The sequence below is a fragment of the Balaenoptera acutorostrata genome, chromosome 11, assembly GCF_949987535.1.
Source record: "Balaenoptera acutorostrata chromosome 11, mBalAcu1.1, whole genome shotgun sequence".
Taxonomy (NCBI): Eukaryota; Metazoa; Chordata; class Mammalia; order Artiodactyla; family Balaenopteridae; genus Balaenoptera; species Balaenoptera acutorostrata.
Genome location: NC_080074.1, coordinates 28,372,106 through 28,388,040, shown reverse-complemented (window position 1 = coordinate 28,388,040; position 15,935 = coordinate 28,372,106). Strand labels below are relative to the sequence as shown.

General features: G+C 42.6%; 1 protein-coding gene across 2 annotated transcripts in view; it reads left to right on the top strand.

Moving 5' to 3' along the window:
• The window catches only part of LOC103019970 (pleckstrin homology domain-containing family G member 7), a 69,382-nt gene that overhangs the window by 35,627 nt on the left and 17,820 nt on the right, over window positions 1-15,935 (top strand). For both annotated transcript variants that reach the window (XM_007165899.2, XM_057556393.1), the window contains 2 exons: window positions 13,942-14,116; window positions 15,661-15,776. In XM_007165899.2, coding sequence (XP_007165961.1) covers window positions 13,942-14,116; window positions 15,661-15,776 — 291 coding nt within the window. The remainder of the gene's footprint in view (window positions 1-13,941; window positions 14,117-15,660; window positions 15,777-15,935) is intronic.

Sequence of the window (15,935 nt, the reverse complement as noted above, 5' to 3'; positions counted from 1 at the left end):
TGCCTGACCTTACATTTAGGTCTTTAATCCATTTTGAGTTTTGTGTTGTTTTGTCTATGGTGTTAGGGAGTGTTCTAATTTCATTATTTTACATGTAGCTGTCCAGTTTTCCCAGCACTACTTATTGAAGAGGCTGTCTTTTCTCCACTGTATATTCTTGCCTCCTTTATCAAAGACAAGGTGACCATATGTGCATGGGCTTATCTCTGGGCTGTCTATCCTGTTCCATTCATCTATATTTCTGTTTTTGTGCCAGTACCATACTGTCTTGATTACTGTAGCTTTGTAGGATAGTCTGAAGTCTGGGAGCCTGATTCCTCCAGCTCCGTTTATCTTTCTCAAGATTGCTTGGGCTATACGGGGTCTTTTGTGTTTCCATACAAATTGTGAAATTTCTTGTTCTAGTTCTGTGAAAAATGCCAGTGGTAGTTTGATAGGGATTTCATTGAATCTGTAGATTGCTTTGGGTAGTAGAGTCATTTTCACAATGTTGATTCCTCCAATCCAAGAACATGGTATATCTCTCCATCTGTTTGTATCATCTTTGATTTCTTTCATCAGTGTCTTATAGTTTTCTGCATACAGGTCTTTTGTCTCCTTAGGTAGGTGTATTCCTAGATATTTTATTCTTTTTGTTGCAATGGTAAATGGGAGTGTTTTCTTAATTTCACTTTCAGTTTTTTCATCATAAGTGTATAGGAATGCAAGAGATTTCTGTGCATTAATTTTGTATCCTGCTACTTTACCAAATTCATTGATTAGCTCCAGTAGTTTTCTGGTAGCATCTTTAGCATTCTCTATGTGTAAGTATCATGTCATCTCCAAACAGTGACAGCTTTACTTCTTTTTTTCCGATTTGGATTCCTTTTATTTCTTTTTTTTCTCTGATTGCTTTGGCTAAAACTTCCAGAACTGCGTTGAATACTAGTGGTGAGAATGGGCAACCTTGTCTTGTTCCTGATCTTCGTGGAAATGGTTTCAATTTTTCACCATTGAGGACGATGTTGGCTGTGGGTTTGTCATATATGGCCTTTATTATGTTGAGGAAAGTTACTTCTGTGCCTACTTTCTGGAGGGTTTTTATCGTAAATTATTGTTGAATTTTGTCAAAACCTTTTTCTGCATCTACTGAGATGATCATATGGTTTTTCTCCGTTAATTTGTTAATATGGTGTATCACATTGATTGATTTGCATATACTGAAGAATCCTTGCATTCCTGGGATAAACCCCACTTCGCCATGGTGTATGATCCTTTTAATGTGCTGTTGGATTCTGTTTGCTAGTATTTTGTTGAGGATTTTTGCATCTATGTTCATCAGTGATATTGGCCTGTAGTTTTCTTTCTTTGTGACATCTTTGTCTGGTTTTGGTATCAGGGTGATGGTGGCCTCGTAGAATGAGTTGGGGAGTGTTCCTTCCTCTGCAATATTTTGGAAGAGTTTGAGAAGGTTAGGTGTTAGCTCTTCTCTAAATGTTTGGTAGAATTCGCCTGTGAAGCCATCTGGTCCTGGGCTTTTGTTTGTTGGAAGATTTTTTATCACAGTTTTAATTTCAGTGCTTGCGATTTGTCTGTTCATATTTTCTATTTCTTCCTGGTTCAGTCTCGAAGGTTGTGCATTTCTAAGAATTTGTCCATTTCTTCCAGGTTGTCCATTTTATTAGCCTATAGTTGCTTTTAGTAATCTCTCATGATCCTTTTTATTTCTGCAGTGTCAATTGTTACTTCTCCTTTTTCATTTCTAATTCTATTGATTTGAGTCTTCTCCCTTTTTTTGTTGATCAGTCTGGCTAATGGTTGATCAGTTTTGTTTATCTTCTCTAAGAACCAGCTTTTAGTTTTATTGATCTTTGCTATAGTTTCCTTCATTTCTTTTTCATTTATTTTTGATCTGATCTTTACAATTTCTTTCCTTCTGCTAACTTTGGGATTTTTTTGTTCTTCTTTCTCTCATTGCTTTAGGTGTACGGTTAGGTTGTTTATTTTAGATGTTTCTTGTTTCTTAAGGTAGCATTGTATTGCTATAAACTTCCCTCTTAGAACTGCTTTTGCTGCATCTCATAGGTTTTGGGTTGTCGTGTTTTCATTGTCATTTGTTTCTAGTTATTTTTTGATTTCCTCTTTAATTTCTTCAGTGATCTCTTGGTTATTAAGTAGTGTATTGTTTAGCCTCCATATGTTTGTATATTTTACAGTTTTTTTCTTGTAATTGATATCTAGTCTCATAGCATTGTGGTCGGAAAAGATACTTGATATAATTTCAATTTTCTTAAATTTACCAAGCCTGATTTGTGAGCCAAGATATGATCTATCCTGGAGAATGTTCCATGAGCACTTGAGAAGAACGTGTATTCTGTTGTTTTTGGATGGAATGTCCTATAAAGATCAGTTAAGTCCATCTTGTTTAATGTATTATTTAAAGCTTGTGTTTCCTTATTTATTTTCATTTTGGATGATCTGTCCATTGGTGAAAGTGGGGTCTTAAAGTCACTTGCTATGATTGTGTTACTGTCGATTTCCACTTTTATGGCTGTTAACATTTACTTTATGTACTGAGGTGCTCCTATGTTGGGTGCATAAATATTTACAATTGTTGTCTTCTTTTTGTATTGATCCCTTGATCATTATGTAGTGTCCTTCTTTGCCTCTTGTAATAGTCTTTGTTTTAAAGTCTATTTCGTCTGATATGAGAATTGCTACTCCAGCTTTCTTTTGATTTCCATTTGCATTCAATATCTTTTTCCATCCCCTCACTTTCAGTCTGTATGTGTCCCTGGGTCTGAAGTGGGTTTCTTGTAGACAGCATATGTATGGGTCTTGTTTTTGTATTCATTCAGCCAGTCTATGTCTTTTGGTTGGAGCATTTTTCCATTTACATTTAAGGTAGTTATCTATATGTATGTTCCTGTTACCATTTTCTTAATTGTTTTGGGTTTGTTATTGTAGGTCTTTTCCTTCTCTTGTGTTTCTTGCCTAGAGAAGTTCCTTTAGCATTTGTTGTAAAGCTGGTTTGGTGGTGCTGAACTCTCTTAGCTTTTGCTTGTCTGTAAAGGTTTTAATTTCTCCATCAAATCTGAATGAGATCCTTGCTGGCTAGAGTAATCTTGGTTGTAGGTTTTTCCCCTTCCTCACTTTAAATATGTTCTGCCCCTCCCTTCTGGCTTGCAGAGTTTCTGCTGAAAGATCAGCTGTTAACCTTATGGGGATTCCCTTGTATGTTATTTGTTGTTTTTCCCTTGCTGCTTTTAATATTTTTTCATTGTATTTAATTTTTTTTTTTTTATAAATTTATTTATTTATTTACTTATTTTTGGCTGTGTTGGGTCTTCGTTTCTGTGCGAGGGCTTTCTCTAGTTGTGGCAAGCGGGGGCCACTCTTCATCGCGGTGTGCGGGCCTTTCACTGTCGTGGCCTCTCTTGTTGCGGAGCACAGGCTCCAGACGCGCAGGCTCAGTAATTGTGGCTCACGGGCCTAGTTGCTCCGCGGCATGTGGGATCTTCCCAGACCAGGGCTCGAGCCCGTGTCCCCTGCACCGGCAGGCAGATTCTCAACCACTGGGCCACCAGGGAAGCCCCCCATTGTATTTAATTTTTGATAGTTTGATTAATATGTGTCTTGGCGTGTTTCTCCTTAAGATTTATCCTGTATGAGACTCTCTGTGCTTCCTGGACTTGATTAACTATTTCCTTTCCCATATTAGGGAAGTTTTCAACTATAATCTCTTCAAATATCTTCTCAGTCCCTTTCTTTTCCTCTTCTTCTTCTGGGACCCCTATACTTCGAATGTTGTTGCGTTTAATGTGTCCCAGAGGTCTCTGAGACTGTCCTCAATTCTTTTCACTTTTTTTTCTTTATTCTGCTCTGCAGTAGTTATTTCCACTATTTTATCTTCCAGGTCACTTATCTGTTCTTCTGCCTTAGTTATTCTGCTATTGATCCCTTCTAGAGAATTTTTAATTTCATTTATTGTGTTGTTCATCACTGTTTGTTTGCTCTTTAGTTCTTCTAGGTCCTTGTTAAACGTTTCTTGTATTTTCTCCATTCTATTTCCATGATTTTGGATCATCTTTACTATCATTACTCTGAATTCTTTTTCACATAGACTGCCCATTTCCTCTTCATTTCTTTGGTCTTGTGCATTTATACCTTGCTCCTTCATCTGCTGTGTGTTTCTCTGTCTTCTCTTTTTGCTTAACTTACTGTGTTTGGGGTCTCCTTTTCACAGGCTGCAGGTTCGTAGTTCCCGTTGTTTTTAGTGTCTGCCCCCAGTGGCTAAGGTTGGTTCAGTGGGTTGTGTAGGCTTCCTGGTGGAGGGAACTAGTGCCTGTGTTCTGGTGGATGAGGCTGGATCTTGTCTTTCTGGTGGGCAGATCCACGTCTGGTGTTGTGTTTTGGTGTGTCTGTGGCCTTATTATGATTTTCGGCAGCCTCTGTGCTAATGGGTGGGGTTGTGTTCCTGTCTTGGTAGTTGTTTGGCATAGGGTGTCCAGCACTGTAGCTTGCTGGTCGTTGAGTGGAGCTGGGTCTTGGCTTTGAGATGGAGATCTCTGGGAGATTTTTGCCGTTTGATATCATGTGGAGCTGTGAGGTCTCTTGTGGACCAGTGTCCTGAACTTGGCTCTCCCACCTCAGAGGCACAGCCCTGAAACCTGGCTGGAGCACCAAGAGCCTGTCTTCCACAAGGCTCGGAATAAAAGGTAGAAAAAAAAAAGAAAAAAAGAAAGAGGAAGATAAAATAAGATAAAATAAAGTTATTAAAATAAAAAACACATATAATTTTTTTAAAAAAATATTTTTGAGTAATAAAAAAAAAGAAAGGAAGAAGAGAGCAACCAAACCAAAAAACAAATCCACCAATGATAACAAGCGCTAAAAAGTATACTAAAAAAAAAACAAAAGCAAAAAACAACAACAATAATACGGACAGACAGAATCCTAGGAAAAATGGTAAAAGCAGAGCTATACAGACAAAAATCACATACAGAAGCATACACATACACACTCACAAAAAGGGAAAAAAATATATATATCGTTGCTACCGAAGTCCACCTCCTCAATTTGGAATGATTCGTTGTCTATTCCAGGTATTCCACAGATGCAGGTACATCAAGTTGATTGTGGAGATTTAATCCGCTGCCCCTGAGGCTGCTGGGAGAGATTTCCCTTTCTCTTCTTTGTTTGCACAGCTCCTGGGGTTCAGCTTTGGATTTGGCCCCGCCTCTGCGTGTAGGTCACCTGAGGGTGTCTTTTCTTTGCTCAGACAGGACGGGGTTAAAGGAGCAGCTGATTCGGGGGCTCTAGCTCACTCAGGCCAGGGGGAGGGAGGGGTACAGATGCGGGGCGAGCCTGCGGCGACAGAGGCCAGCATGACATTGCACCAGTGTGAGGCAGGCCGTGTGTTCTTCCAGGGAAGTTGTCCCTGGATCATGGGACCCTGGCAGTGGCAGGCTGCACAGGCTCCCAGGAGGGGAGGTGTGGATGGTGACCTGTGTTTGCACAGAGGCTTCTTGGTGGCTGCAGTAGCAGCCTTAGCGTCTCATGCCCGTCTCTGTGGCCCATGCTGATAGCCGCGGCTCGCACCCGTCTCTGGATCTCCTTTAAGCGGCGCTCTTAATCCCTTCTCCTCATGCACCGGGAAACAAAGAGGCAAGAAAAAGTCTCTTGCCTCTTCGGCAGCTCCAGACTTTTTCCCGGACTCCCTCCCAGGTAGCTGGGGCGCACTAGCCCCCTTCAGGCTGTGTTCTCGCCGCCAACCCCAGTCCTGTCCCTGGGATCTGACCTCCGAAGCCCGAGTCTCAGCTCCCAGCCCCTGCCCACCCCGGCGGGTGAGCAGACAAGCCTCTTGGGCTGGTGAGTGCTGGTCGGCACTGTTCCTCTGTGCGGGAATCTCTCCGCTTTGCCCTCCTCACCCCTGTGGCTGGGCTCTCATCCGCGGCTCCGAAGCTTCCCCCCTCCGCCACCCGCAGTCTCTGCCTGTGAAGGGGCTTACTAGTGTGTGGAAACCTTTCCTCCTTCACAGCTCCCGCCCACTGGTGCAGGTCCCGTCCCTATTCTTTTGTCTCTGTTTTTTCTTTTTTCTTTTGCCCTACCCAGGTACGTGGGGAGTTTCTTGCCTTTTGGGAGGTCTGAGGTCTTCTGCCAGCATTCAGTAGGTGTTCTGTAGGAGTTATTCCACATGTACATTATTTCTGATGTATTTGTGGGGATGAAGGTGATCTCCACGTCTTACTCTTCTGCCATCTTGAAGCTCCTCTCCCTCTCATTTCTAATTTTATTGATTTGAGTCCTCTCCCTCTTTTTTTTGATGAGTCTGTCTAATAGTTTATCAATTTTGTTTATCTTCTCAAAGAACTTTTAGTTTTTATTGATCTTTGCTACCGTCTTCTTTGTTTCTATTTCATTTATATGTGCTCTGATCTTTATGATTTCTTTCCTTCTACTAACTTTGGGTTTTGTTTGTTCTTCTTTCTCTAGTTCCTTTAGGTGTAAGGTTAGGTTGTTTATTTGAGATTTTTCTTGTTTCTTGAGGTAGGCTTGTATTGCTATGAACGTCCCTCTTAGAACTGCTTTTGCTGCATCCCATAGGTTTTGGGTCGTCGTGTTTTCGTTGTCATTTGTATCTAGGTATTTTTTGATTTCCTCTTTGATGTTTTCAGTGATCTCTTGGTTATTTAGTAATATATTGTTTAGCCTCCATGTGTTTGTGTTTTTTTACAGTTTTTTTTTTCCTGTAATTGATTTCTAATCTCATAGCGTTGTGGTCAGAAAAGCTGCTTGATATCATTTCAGTTTTCTTAAATTGCCTGCAGCTTGATTTGTGACCCAAGATGTGATCTATCCTGGAGAATGTTCCATGTGCACTTGAGAATAAATTGTAATCTGCTGTTTTTGGATGCAGTGTCCTATAAATATCATTTAATCTGTCTGCTGTATAGTGTCATTTAAAGCTTGTGTTTCCTTATTAATTTTCTGTTTGGATGATCTGTCCATTGGTGTAAGTGTGGTGTTAAAGTCTCCCACTATTATTGTGTTACTGTCGATTTCCTCTTTTATAGCTGTTAGCAGTTGCCTTATGTATTGCGGTGCTCCTATGTTGGGTGCATATATATTTATAATTGTTATGTCTTCTTTTTGGATTGATTCCTTGATCATTATGTAGTGTCCTTCCTTGTCTCTTGTAACATTCTTTATTTCAGAGTCTGTTTTATCTGATATGAGTGTTGCTACTCCAGCTTTCTTTTGATTTCCATTTGCATGGAATATCTTTTTCCATCCCCTCACTTTCAGTCTGTATGTGTCTCTAGGTCTGAAGTGGGTGTCTTGTAGACAGCATATATATGGGTCTTGTTTTTGTATCCATTTAGCGAGCCTGTGTCTTTTGGTTGCAGCATTTAATCCATTCACATTTAAGGTAATTATCGATATGTATGTTCCTATTACTATTTTCTTAATCGTTTTGATTTGTTTTTGTAGGTCCTTTTGTTCTCTTGTGTTTCCCACTTAGAGAAGTTCCTTTAGCATTTGTTGTAGAGCTGGTTTGGTGGAGCTGAACTCTCTTAGCTTTTGCTTGTCTGTAAAGCTTTTGATTTCTCCATCGAATGTGAATGAGATCCTTGCTGAGTAGAGTAATCTTGGTTGTAGGTTCTTCCCTTTCCTCACTTTAAATATGTCCTGCCACTCCCTTCTGGCTTGTAGAGTTTCTGCTGAGAAATCAGCTGTTAACCTTATGGGAGTTCCCTTGTATGTTATTTGTCATTTTTCCCTTGCTGCTTTCAATAATTTTTCTTTGTCTTTAATTTTTGCCAATTTGATTACTGTGTGTCTCGGCATGTTTCTCCTTCGGTTTATCCTGTATGGGACTCTCTGCACTTCCTGGACTTGGGTAGCTATTTCCTTTCCGATATTTGGGAAGTTTTCAACTATAATCTTTTCAGATATTTTCTCAGGTCCTTTCTCTCTCTCTTCTCCTTCTGGGACCCCTATAATTCAAATGTTGTTGTGTTTAATGTTGTCCCAGAGGTCTCTTAGGCTGTCTTCATTTCTTTTCTTTCTTTTTTCTTTATTCTGTTCTGCAGCAGTGAATTCCACCATTCTGTCTTCCAGGTCACTTATCCATTCTTCTGCCTCAGTTATTCTGCTATTGATTCCTTCTGGCTTATTTTCATTTCAGTTATTGTATTGTTCATCTCTGTTTGTTTGTTGTTTAATTCTTCTAGGTCTTTGTTAAACATTTCTTGCATCTTCTCGATCTTTGCCTCCATTCTTTTTCCGAGGTCCTGGATCATCTTCACTGTCATTATTCTGAATTGTTTTTCTGGAAGGTTTCCTATCTCCACTTCATTTAGTTGTTTTTCTGGGGTTTTATCTTGTTCCTTCTTCTGGTACATAGCCCTCTGCCTTTTCATCTTGTCTGTCTTTCTGTGTATGTGGTTTTTGTTCCACAGGCTGCAGGATTGTAGTTCTTCTTCTGTTGTCTGCCCTCTGGTGGATGAGGCTATCTAAGAGGCTTGTGCAAGTTTCCTGATGGGAGGGACTGGTGGTGGGTAGAGCTTGGTGTTGCTCTGGTGGGTAGAGCTCAGGAAAACTTTAATCCGTTTGACTGCTGATGGGTGGGGCTGGGTTCCCTCCCTGTTGTTTGTTTGGCCTGAGGCAACCCAACACTGGAGCCTACCTGGGCTCTTTGGTGGGGCTAATGGCAGACTCTGGGAGGGCTCATGCCAAGGAGTACTTCCCAGGACTTCTGCTGCCAGTGTTCTTATCCTCACGGTGAGACACAGCCACCCTCCGCCTCTGCAGGAAACCCTCCAACAGTAGCAGGTAGGTCTGGTTCAGTCTCCCCTGGGGTCACTGCTCCTTCCCCTGGGTCCCGATGCATACATTACTTTATGTGTGCCCTCCAAGAGTGGAGTCTCTGTTTCCCCCAGTCCTGTCAAAGTCCTGCAATCAAATCCTGCTAGCCTTCAAAGTCTGATTCTCTAGGAATTCCTTCTCCTGTTGCTGGACCCCCAGGTTGGGAAGCCTGACATGGGGCTCAGAACCTTCACTCCAGTGGGTGAATTTCTGTGGTATAAGTGTTCTCCAGTGTGTGTCACCGACCCAGCAGTTATAGGATTTGATTTTATTGTGATTGTGCCCCTCCTACCATCTCATTGTGGTTTCTCCTTTCTTTGGATGTGGGGTATCTTTTTTTGGTGAGTTCCAGTGTCTTTCTGTCAGTGATTCTTCTCTCCTTCTTTGTTTTGCTTATATTTCTTTGACTGTATGAATTTAGGAGAAACAGTTATCTACTGTGGTCTTGAAGGGCTGTTTTTATGTGGAAGCATCCCTTTGTAGTCTGTGTGAGTCTCATGTTTTTGGTGCAAGGGCTGTTTTTAGTATGGATGCCTGCCATGTCTTTCCTCTATGTATGCTGGTTGTTATCCCCTTGATAGGGGGTGTGATTGTTTTTGTGGTGACCAGAGCCTGCACTGGAAGTTGAGTGGCCCTGCTCTTTGCTCTGTGCTTGTCACAGCCTTGTTGGGACAGGGTCTGCTCCCCAGTTGTTGGAGTAGAAGCCCCCAGGTCTGTTTCTGAGCTGTGGTATGAGGTAAGCAGTACTGGAGCACTCCCACTGGGAGTCACTGAGTGTTCCTCCTCAGGAGCTGTCCACCGGCAGGTGTGCTCTGTGGTGTCCTCTGTCACCCATTGTGCATGCTCACAAAGTACACCATTGTTGGCACTGCCCTCAGGCCCTCCTCAGCCATGGGGATGCAGGCAGTCAGCCTGGGTGTCCCTCAGGTGCGGTGCTCACAAAGCCACCAGCGCCGATCCATTGGCACAGATTCCCTGAAGACAGGCACCGGGACCTTCCTTAGTTGCCTGTAGTCGTGCACCTGGACCCGCTGTGGGAGCTACGGAATCGGCACAGACCCTGGCCCCACCTCCACGTTCATGCATCCACAAAGTTCGCAGCTGCTAACTCTAGCCCCGTGCCAGCCCCAGGAGTACCAGCATCTGCTCGGATGTCCCACAGTTGTTTAGCTTACAAAGGCGCCAGCAGCGTAAATCCACCAAAGTCACAAAGTCTCCCAACGGGGCTCAGATTTCAGCCCCAGCTCTGTGTGTGGGCACCTGCAGGCACTGGCGTGCCCCCAGAACTCGTAGAGGCGGAGCCCTGCCCACTTTGAGCACTGTGAGGGTGAGGCTGCTCTGGCAAGGCCCCACTCCTCCCTTCAAGGGTGTGTTAACAGTGGGGCTTCTTTGGCGGACCCAGGCTTCATCCTGCACACAGACCCAGTTGCAGCCCAGGCCACACTCCAGCCCCTCCAGCTTCTCTGCAGAGCCACTGCCAGTCCTCTCCCCAGGTCTGTCCACTGAAGCCCAAGCTTCAGCACCCAGCCCCCACTCATACCAGGAGTTACATGTCTTGGGCTGGGGAGTGCAGCAAGGTGGCCAGGACCAGGTGTGCTGGTATCTCTCTCTTCTGCCAGCTGTAAGCTGGTTGCTGCACTCTCCTCTGAGCCTCTGAAGCTCCCTTTCTGTCCCAGCTGATCTCCCAGCCGGTGAAGGGAGTTCCCAGGGTGAGGGAACCTTTCCTCTTTCACAGCTCCCTCCCAGGGGTGCAGGTCCCATCCCGATTTCTTTTTTTTCTTTTGTCCTACCTGGTTACACAGTGATCTTTCTTGCAGCGTTGGCTGTATGTCTTCTGCCAGCGTTCAGTAGGTGTTCTGTGAGAGTTGTTCCACATGTAGATGTATTTTTGATGTAATTTGTGGGTGTCATTGAGCTCCGTGTCCTTCTATTCCGCCATCTTGATCTCCCACCTATAAATTTATTTATTATAAAACTGAAGCAGATTTCATTGATCTAGACCCATCCATTAAAAGGACTTCTATGTCCAATCTCTCATGACAGAGAATTGTTTTTCTTTCCCTAATGTTTCTGAAAAGTAAAGCCAATAGAGAGATGAAAAAAGAAAACTTACAGTTTTACTTTTAGAATCATCAAATATCTTTTTTTTTTTTTTGCTCTTCTGAGACCTTCCAAAACGCTAAAAGCTTCCAGTATCTCTGCCTGGATCTCTGTCTGAACTATTTACCACTGGTGTTTCTTTTCTGATTGATATCTGGGGGAGATTAGGTGTTTTTATATTTACCCTGAACACCAGTGGGTACTGGCAGCCAGAGCTGTTCCCTACAACATGGAAATTTGGAGCAGTGGCCCAGGGCTGTGTGTTTTGAGGGAATCCCTAACTGCTGCTGAGAAATCAGTTACTGGAGCTTCCCAGCCCCCCACAAAGACCAGCAGGTAGTGCTGGAATGCTGCTGCTAATGACTCAGCATGGAAGTCAGCCACTAAGGCCACAGACTACAGCCTCTCCACACCTCCTCTTTCCAATCCTCCCCACTCCCAGCCTTTCCACATCTGCAGTCCTTGCTTCCTTCATCCCTTCCAGCCCCAGTGAGAATCACAGCCATTTTGAGCTGGATGAGAACTGGGAGGTCATCTAGTACCTTCCCCCATTTTAAAGAAGAATGTAAGGTGCAGAGACGGAGAGGTGGTCCCTCAGCCTTGAAGCCTGCCCCCTAGAGCTCCATCCTCCATGCACCTTTCTGACCTTTCTGGGCTCACCTTTCTGACCTGCCATCTGTAGGTGGGGAAGTGGGAAAGATCACGCCGGCAGAATTCCCGTAAGGAAGAGTCCCGGATGTTTTTAAAAGAAATGTGATAAAGCTGCTAGTGTAGGAGGGTACCACCCTCCAGGGATGTGGTCAGGTTATGAAAGACCAGGACAAATTGCAAAGCACGAGGCTAGGAGAAAAGAAGGGGAAAGCTGGAGAGGGGAAGAGAGAGAAAGAGCTCTCTCCTTTCAAAGAAGAGAATGGCGTCAGCAAAATGGGGTGGTGGGTGGTGACTGTGGGCTGTGAGCCCTCCCCATAATCTGAAATCTTCAGTAAAATAAACACATACACTCATAAAATGTTTGGCACGAGTGGGTTTACAGTGGAAACCAACACAGGAAACCTACCAAAGGGCTAAGTGTGGCATTTGGCCCATGCTGTTCAGCGAAGAAACAGAATGTGTACAAGCAGGAGTCCAGGGGCCAGAAGAAGCCATTGGAATATCTCTTTATGAATATCTAAGGGAGAGTTTTGGACTTGTTGGAGGTTTGAGCCAATTGTACCGACCCCTCTGAAATGCAAGGGCTGACACCTGGGCATGAAGACGTATGAAGATATCTTTGGGGACACAGAGGGAGCCTTCCGCAGTGCACAGTCGTCCCTTTGTATCCCCAGGGTGTTGGTTTCAGCACCCCGACAGATACCAAAATCCGAGGATGCGCAAGTCCAGTATATAAAATGGTATAGTATTTGCATATAACCAATGCACATCCTCCCGTATACTTTAAATCATCTCTAGATTACTCATAATACCTAATACAAGGTAAGTTCTATGTAAATATTGTACATACAGTGTAAATGCTATGTAAATGGTTGCTGCTGTGCTGCAAATTCAGGCTTTTGGGAACTTTCTGGAATTCTTTTTCCCAAATATTTTCAGTTCACAGTTGGTTGAATTTGAGAATGCAGAACCTACAGATAGTAGAACCGACTGTACCTTGACCCACCTGAGGCTGGTCTTGAGGGTCTGGGTCATGAGGGTCAGGACTTAACCTGGGCCTGGAGTGAGCATGAAAGAGGGAAGAGGCGAGATCCCGCAGCAAGAAAAATATTTAGTGTGAGGACAGGATCCATTTAGAGCTGAACTCAGGACCAGTATGGCGTGAGCAGGTGGGAGGAGAGAAGTGTAAGGGAAGTGAACACACCCTTAATAATACTTCTTGATGTACCTGTGTGTGCGGTAGCCACAGACCTGGCTCCAGGCGTCATGTGTCACCTGCACAAAGGCTGGGACCCCTCAGGTTCAAACGGTGTCACATTCAAAGAAACAGTCCAGCAGATGAAACAAATGTAGGAGCTATTCTCATGTTGCTTGCATTTCTCAAAATACCATTTATGGAAATCCAATGTATAACCCATAGCAATACTTACTGAAGTTTCCTTTCATGTATTCCCCATTGTGTGTACTCCTGGCAACTGCCTCTTTGAACAAACTCTCCCTGTTGACAATTGTCTACGTCTTTTTCCCTCTCCTCTCTTTTCTATATCATGTAGATCAATTTAGCATCTTCAACTTCTATTTTCATTTTCTCTTCATTATCCTGATTCCCTCCAACAAAGGAGAGTCAAGGAACTGACCCAACAAGCAAAAATCCTTCCTTTTCCTGTCTACGTGTGTAGTGTTGACTCTCAGTTCTCCTAACTGCATTGCAGCAAGGGTGGGAGCAGAGTTGGCAAAACCAGAAATCTCCCCCAAGGGCCAGGGAAAAGGAGAAGGCAAGGGGCAAAACTAAACTTTTCAGTGACAAGGGTAAGCAAGGCTGAAATATGTGTATTAATACATCTTACACGGCCACTGATGGAGTATGCAATTTCTAGGGGATTTAACAAAATTCAAACTTTTCCTGTGCATTCAAATCTTGACATCAGTTTTCCCATTTAGGAGGATTGAGGGGGTGGTGTTATAGGTGATGCTGATGACCTCTTCCTTTTCATCACCATTGCTGGGAAGGCAAGACATCTGAAGAAAGATTCTTTCATTTTTTTAATTGGAAAGCAGCAATGTTTCAGTCAGTAATATTCAATGATACTTCTTAAGCACATTGAAAAAACCCATTTCAGACCCTGAATTTAGTACTGGTAGATAGATGCTTGCTAAGACAATTTAATATGGAATTTTCAAAAGCAAAGTCTAGTCCATGGCTTATAAATTCTCCTAGCAAGCTCACAGGTGTGTCGTGTCATTACTGAGTGAAATCTCTAAGGGTTTCTTGTGTCCGGACTTCTCAGGGCCTTGATAGGAGACGCGATGTTCTGATCCACTTGCTTTTGCCTTCCCCAGTGGTGTGAGCAAAATGAACAGTGCAGACGCCTTCACCTGCCTGAGCTGCTAGTGGCCCCACTACACAGGCTGACTCGATACCCCTTGTTGCTGAAGAACATCTGGAAAAGGAGTACAGACTCTACGGAGAAAATCATGATCTACTCCATCAAGGAAAAGGTGGAAAAGTCAATCTGTAAGTCCCTGAGATGAGTGACCCAGAGCTCCAGTGTCAGCTTTAATCAAAGAGTTGGGGGACCCTCTGGCTCCTGGGAACCATTTGGGCTTCCATCCTAGGAGGTAATTCCATTGCCTTGAGGTCATGGCTTTCCGAAATGTGGATTCGAGTTTGAGTTTGCACTGTAAATCAAACACACTCAAAACAATGGGCTCCAGTCACATCCTGGCGAACCCTATGAGAACTCTTAACTCCAAGTTCACGCAGGACATGGCCCCGTCTCCAAGGCTTTCAGATGTGAGTTCAGGCAGGAAAAGTTCTATTTCCCAGATGATGAAGGCACTTTGTTTTTAACATCCATACTGAACCCACACACAAAGCAAATGGGAGTAAACAGCATGGGAAGCCTTTCCGGAGAATAAATTACCATCCGTCATTTTTTTTAGGTCACTGAAATCCAGGGCCAATCTAAATATAATGCCAACTGCAATCTTTAGACCCAAAATTTGGGAATAGAAAAAGAGAAAGCCCTGTGATGACTTAAATTTATTTGGGTAGCTCTGTATAATCAAATTCAAATAAAGAAGTTCGTGATATATGTCCATAAACCAAGATTTCCTGGGGAGCATCAAAAGGGAACAATTCAGAATGATGATCATTAGCTGTACAGAAATGATATATTTTTTTTCTTTTGCATGTTTAAAAATAAAATGACCATTCACTTAGGAGTTTCTTTCCTTTTTTAAAATTTTTTGTTGAAATTCTAAAATAACCCAAGGAACTAGAATTCAGCTTATCAAGTGATTAAGACAAAAAATTCAGTTAAAGACAGACTTTTTTAAACTTCTAAAGTAATTTTGAAGATTATTACTCATTTTGATAAGTTTGTGAGGGAGATAACATCTCTTCTAGGAATTTCTCAATAAAATGAATTCTCATTGTTGGGGAAAGAGATCCTGTGGCCTTCCTTTAAAGCTTAAAGATGGTGAATTCTCAAGGATTCCCTAACCGTGTGATTCTGTGGGTCTACGACTTGCCCTCCATGTTTTCAAAAATCATTTCAAAACCTCAATAGCAATATGTTATTAAAAATCATTGGAAAATTAATATAGACCTTCAAAGAGAAAATGAGTTCTTACCAAAAGAAATAATCAACCTTACCATAAAGTGAATGTATGTTTTATGATTAAGACAAAAGGATATGTTTGTCCTTGTTAGTCTGATTTTTGTTTCCTTCCTGTAATCACAAGCTGTGTGATGTAGGGAATATGAGAAAGCTACTAAGGGAACTGTTAGTATTATTGAAATAAAAATGCACAATACATTTCCAACTTACTGAGTTAAATTAGTTCAGCTTCATTTTTCTCTGCAAGAGGCTGATTTCAAATTAGTGAGTTTTTCTAAGGCATTTAAACAGCAAGAAATATGTTAAATGAACCTAAGATATGGTTTGGCTCCAGGGGCGGTCAATATCTCTAAATGATTCCTGTGGATCTTGGTTAAATTTTATGCTGTAATGTCTCATGCATTTAAAAATATATTGGATGTGTCTTGTCTTTCAGGGGATCTTGAAGGAAAAGTGAAGTGGCTTGACAATTTTCAAAAATGCAGACATCTACAGGAGATTATAGTGTGGCCTCCACTTTGGGATAGAGATAAAAGGTTTTTCATTCCAGAGGTACAAAAAGGATCAATTAGAACCTGTGTCCCTTTCTAAACGTTTGGCATTCAAGTGGAAGTATACTAGTCTCACAAAGTCCCCAGCTGCCCACTAGAATTATAAATCTAGCAAGAAGTAAAGCCTTCATCCACATGGCATTGTGTGTGGGGAGGCTGA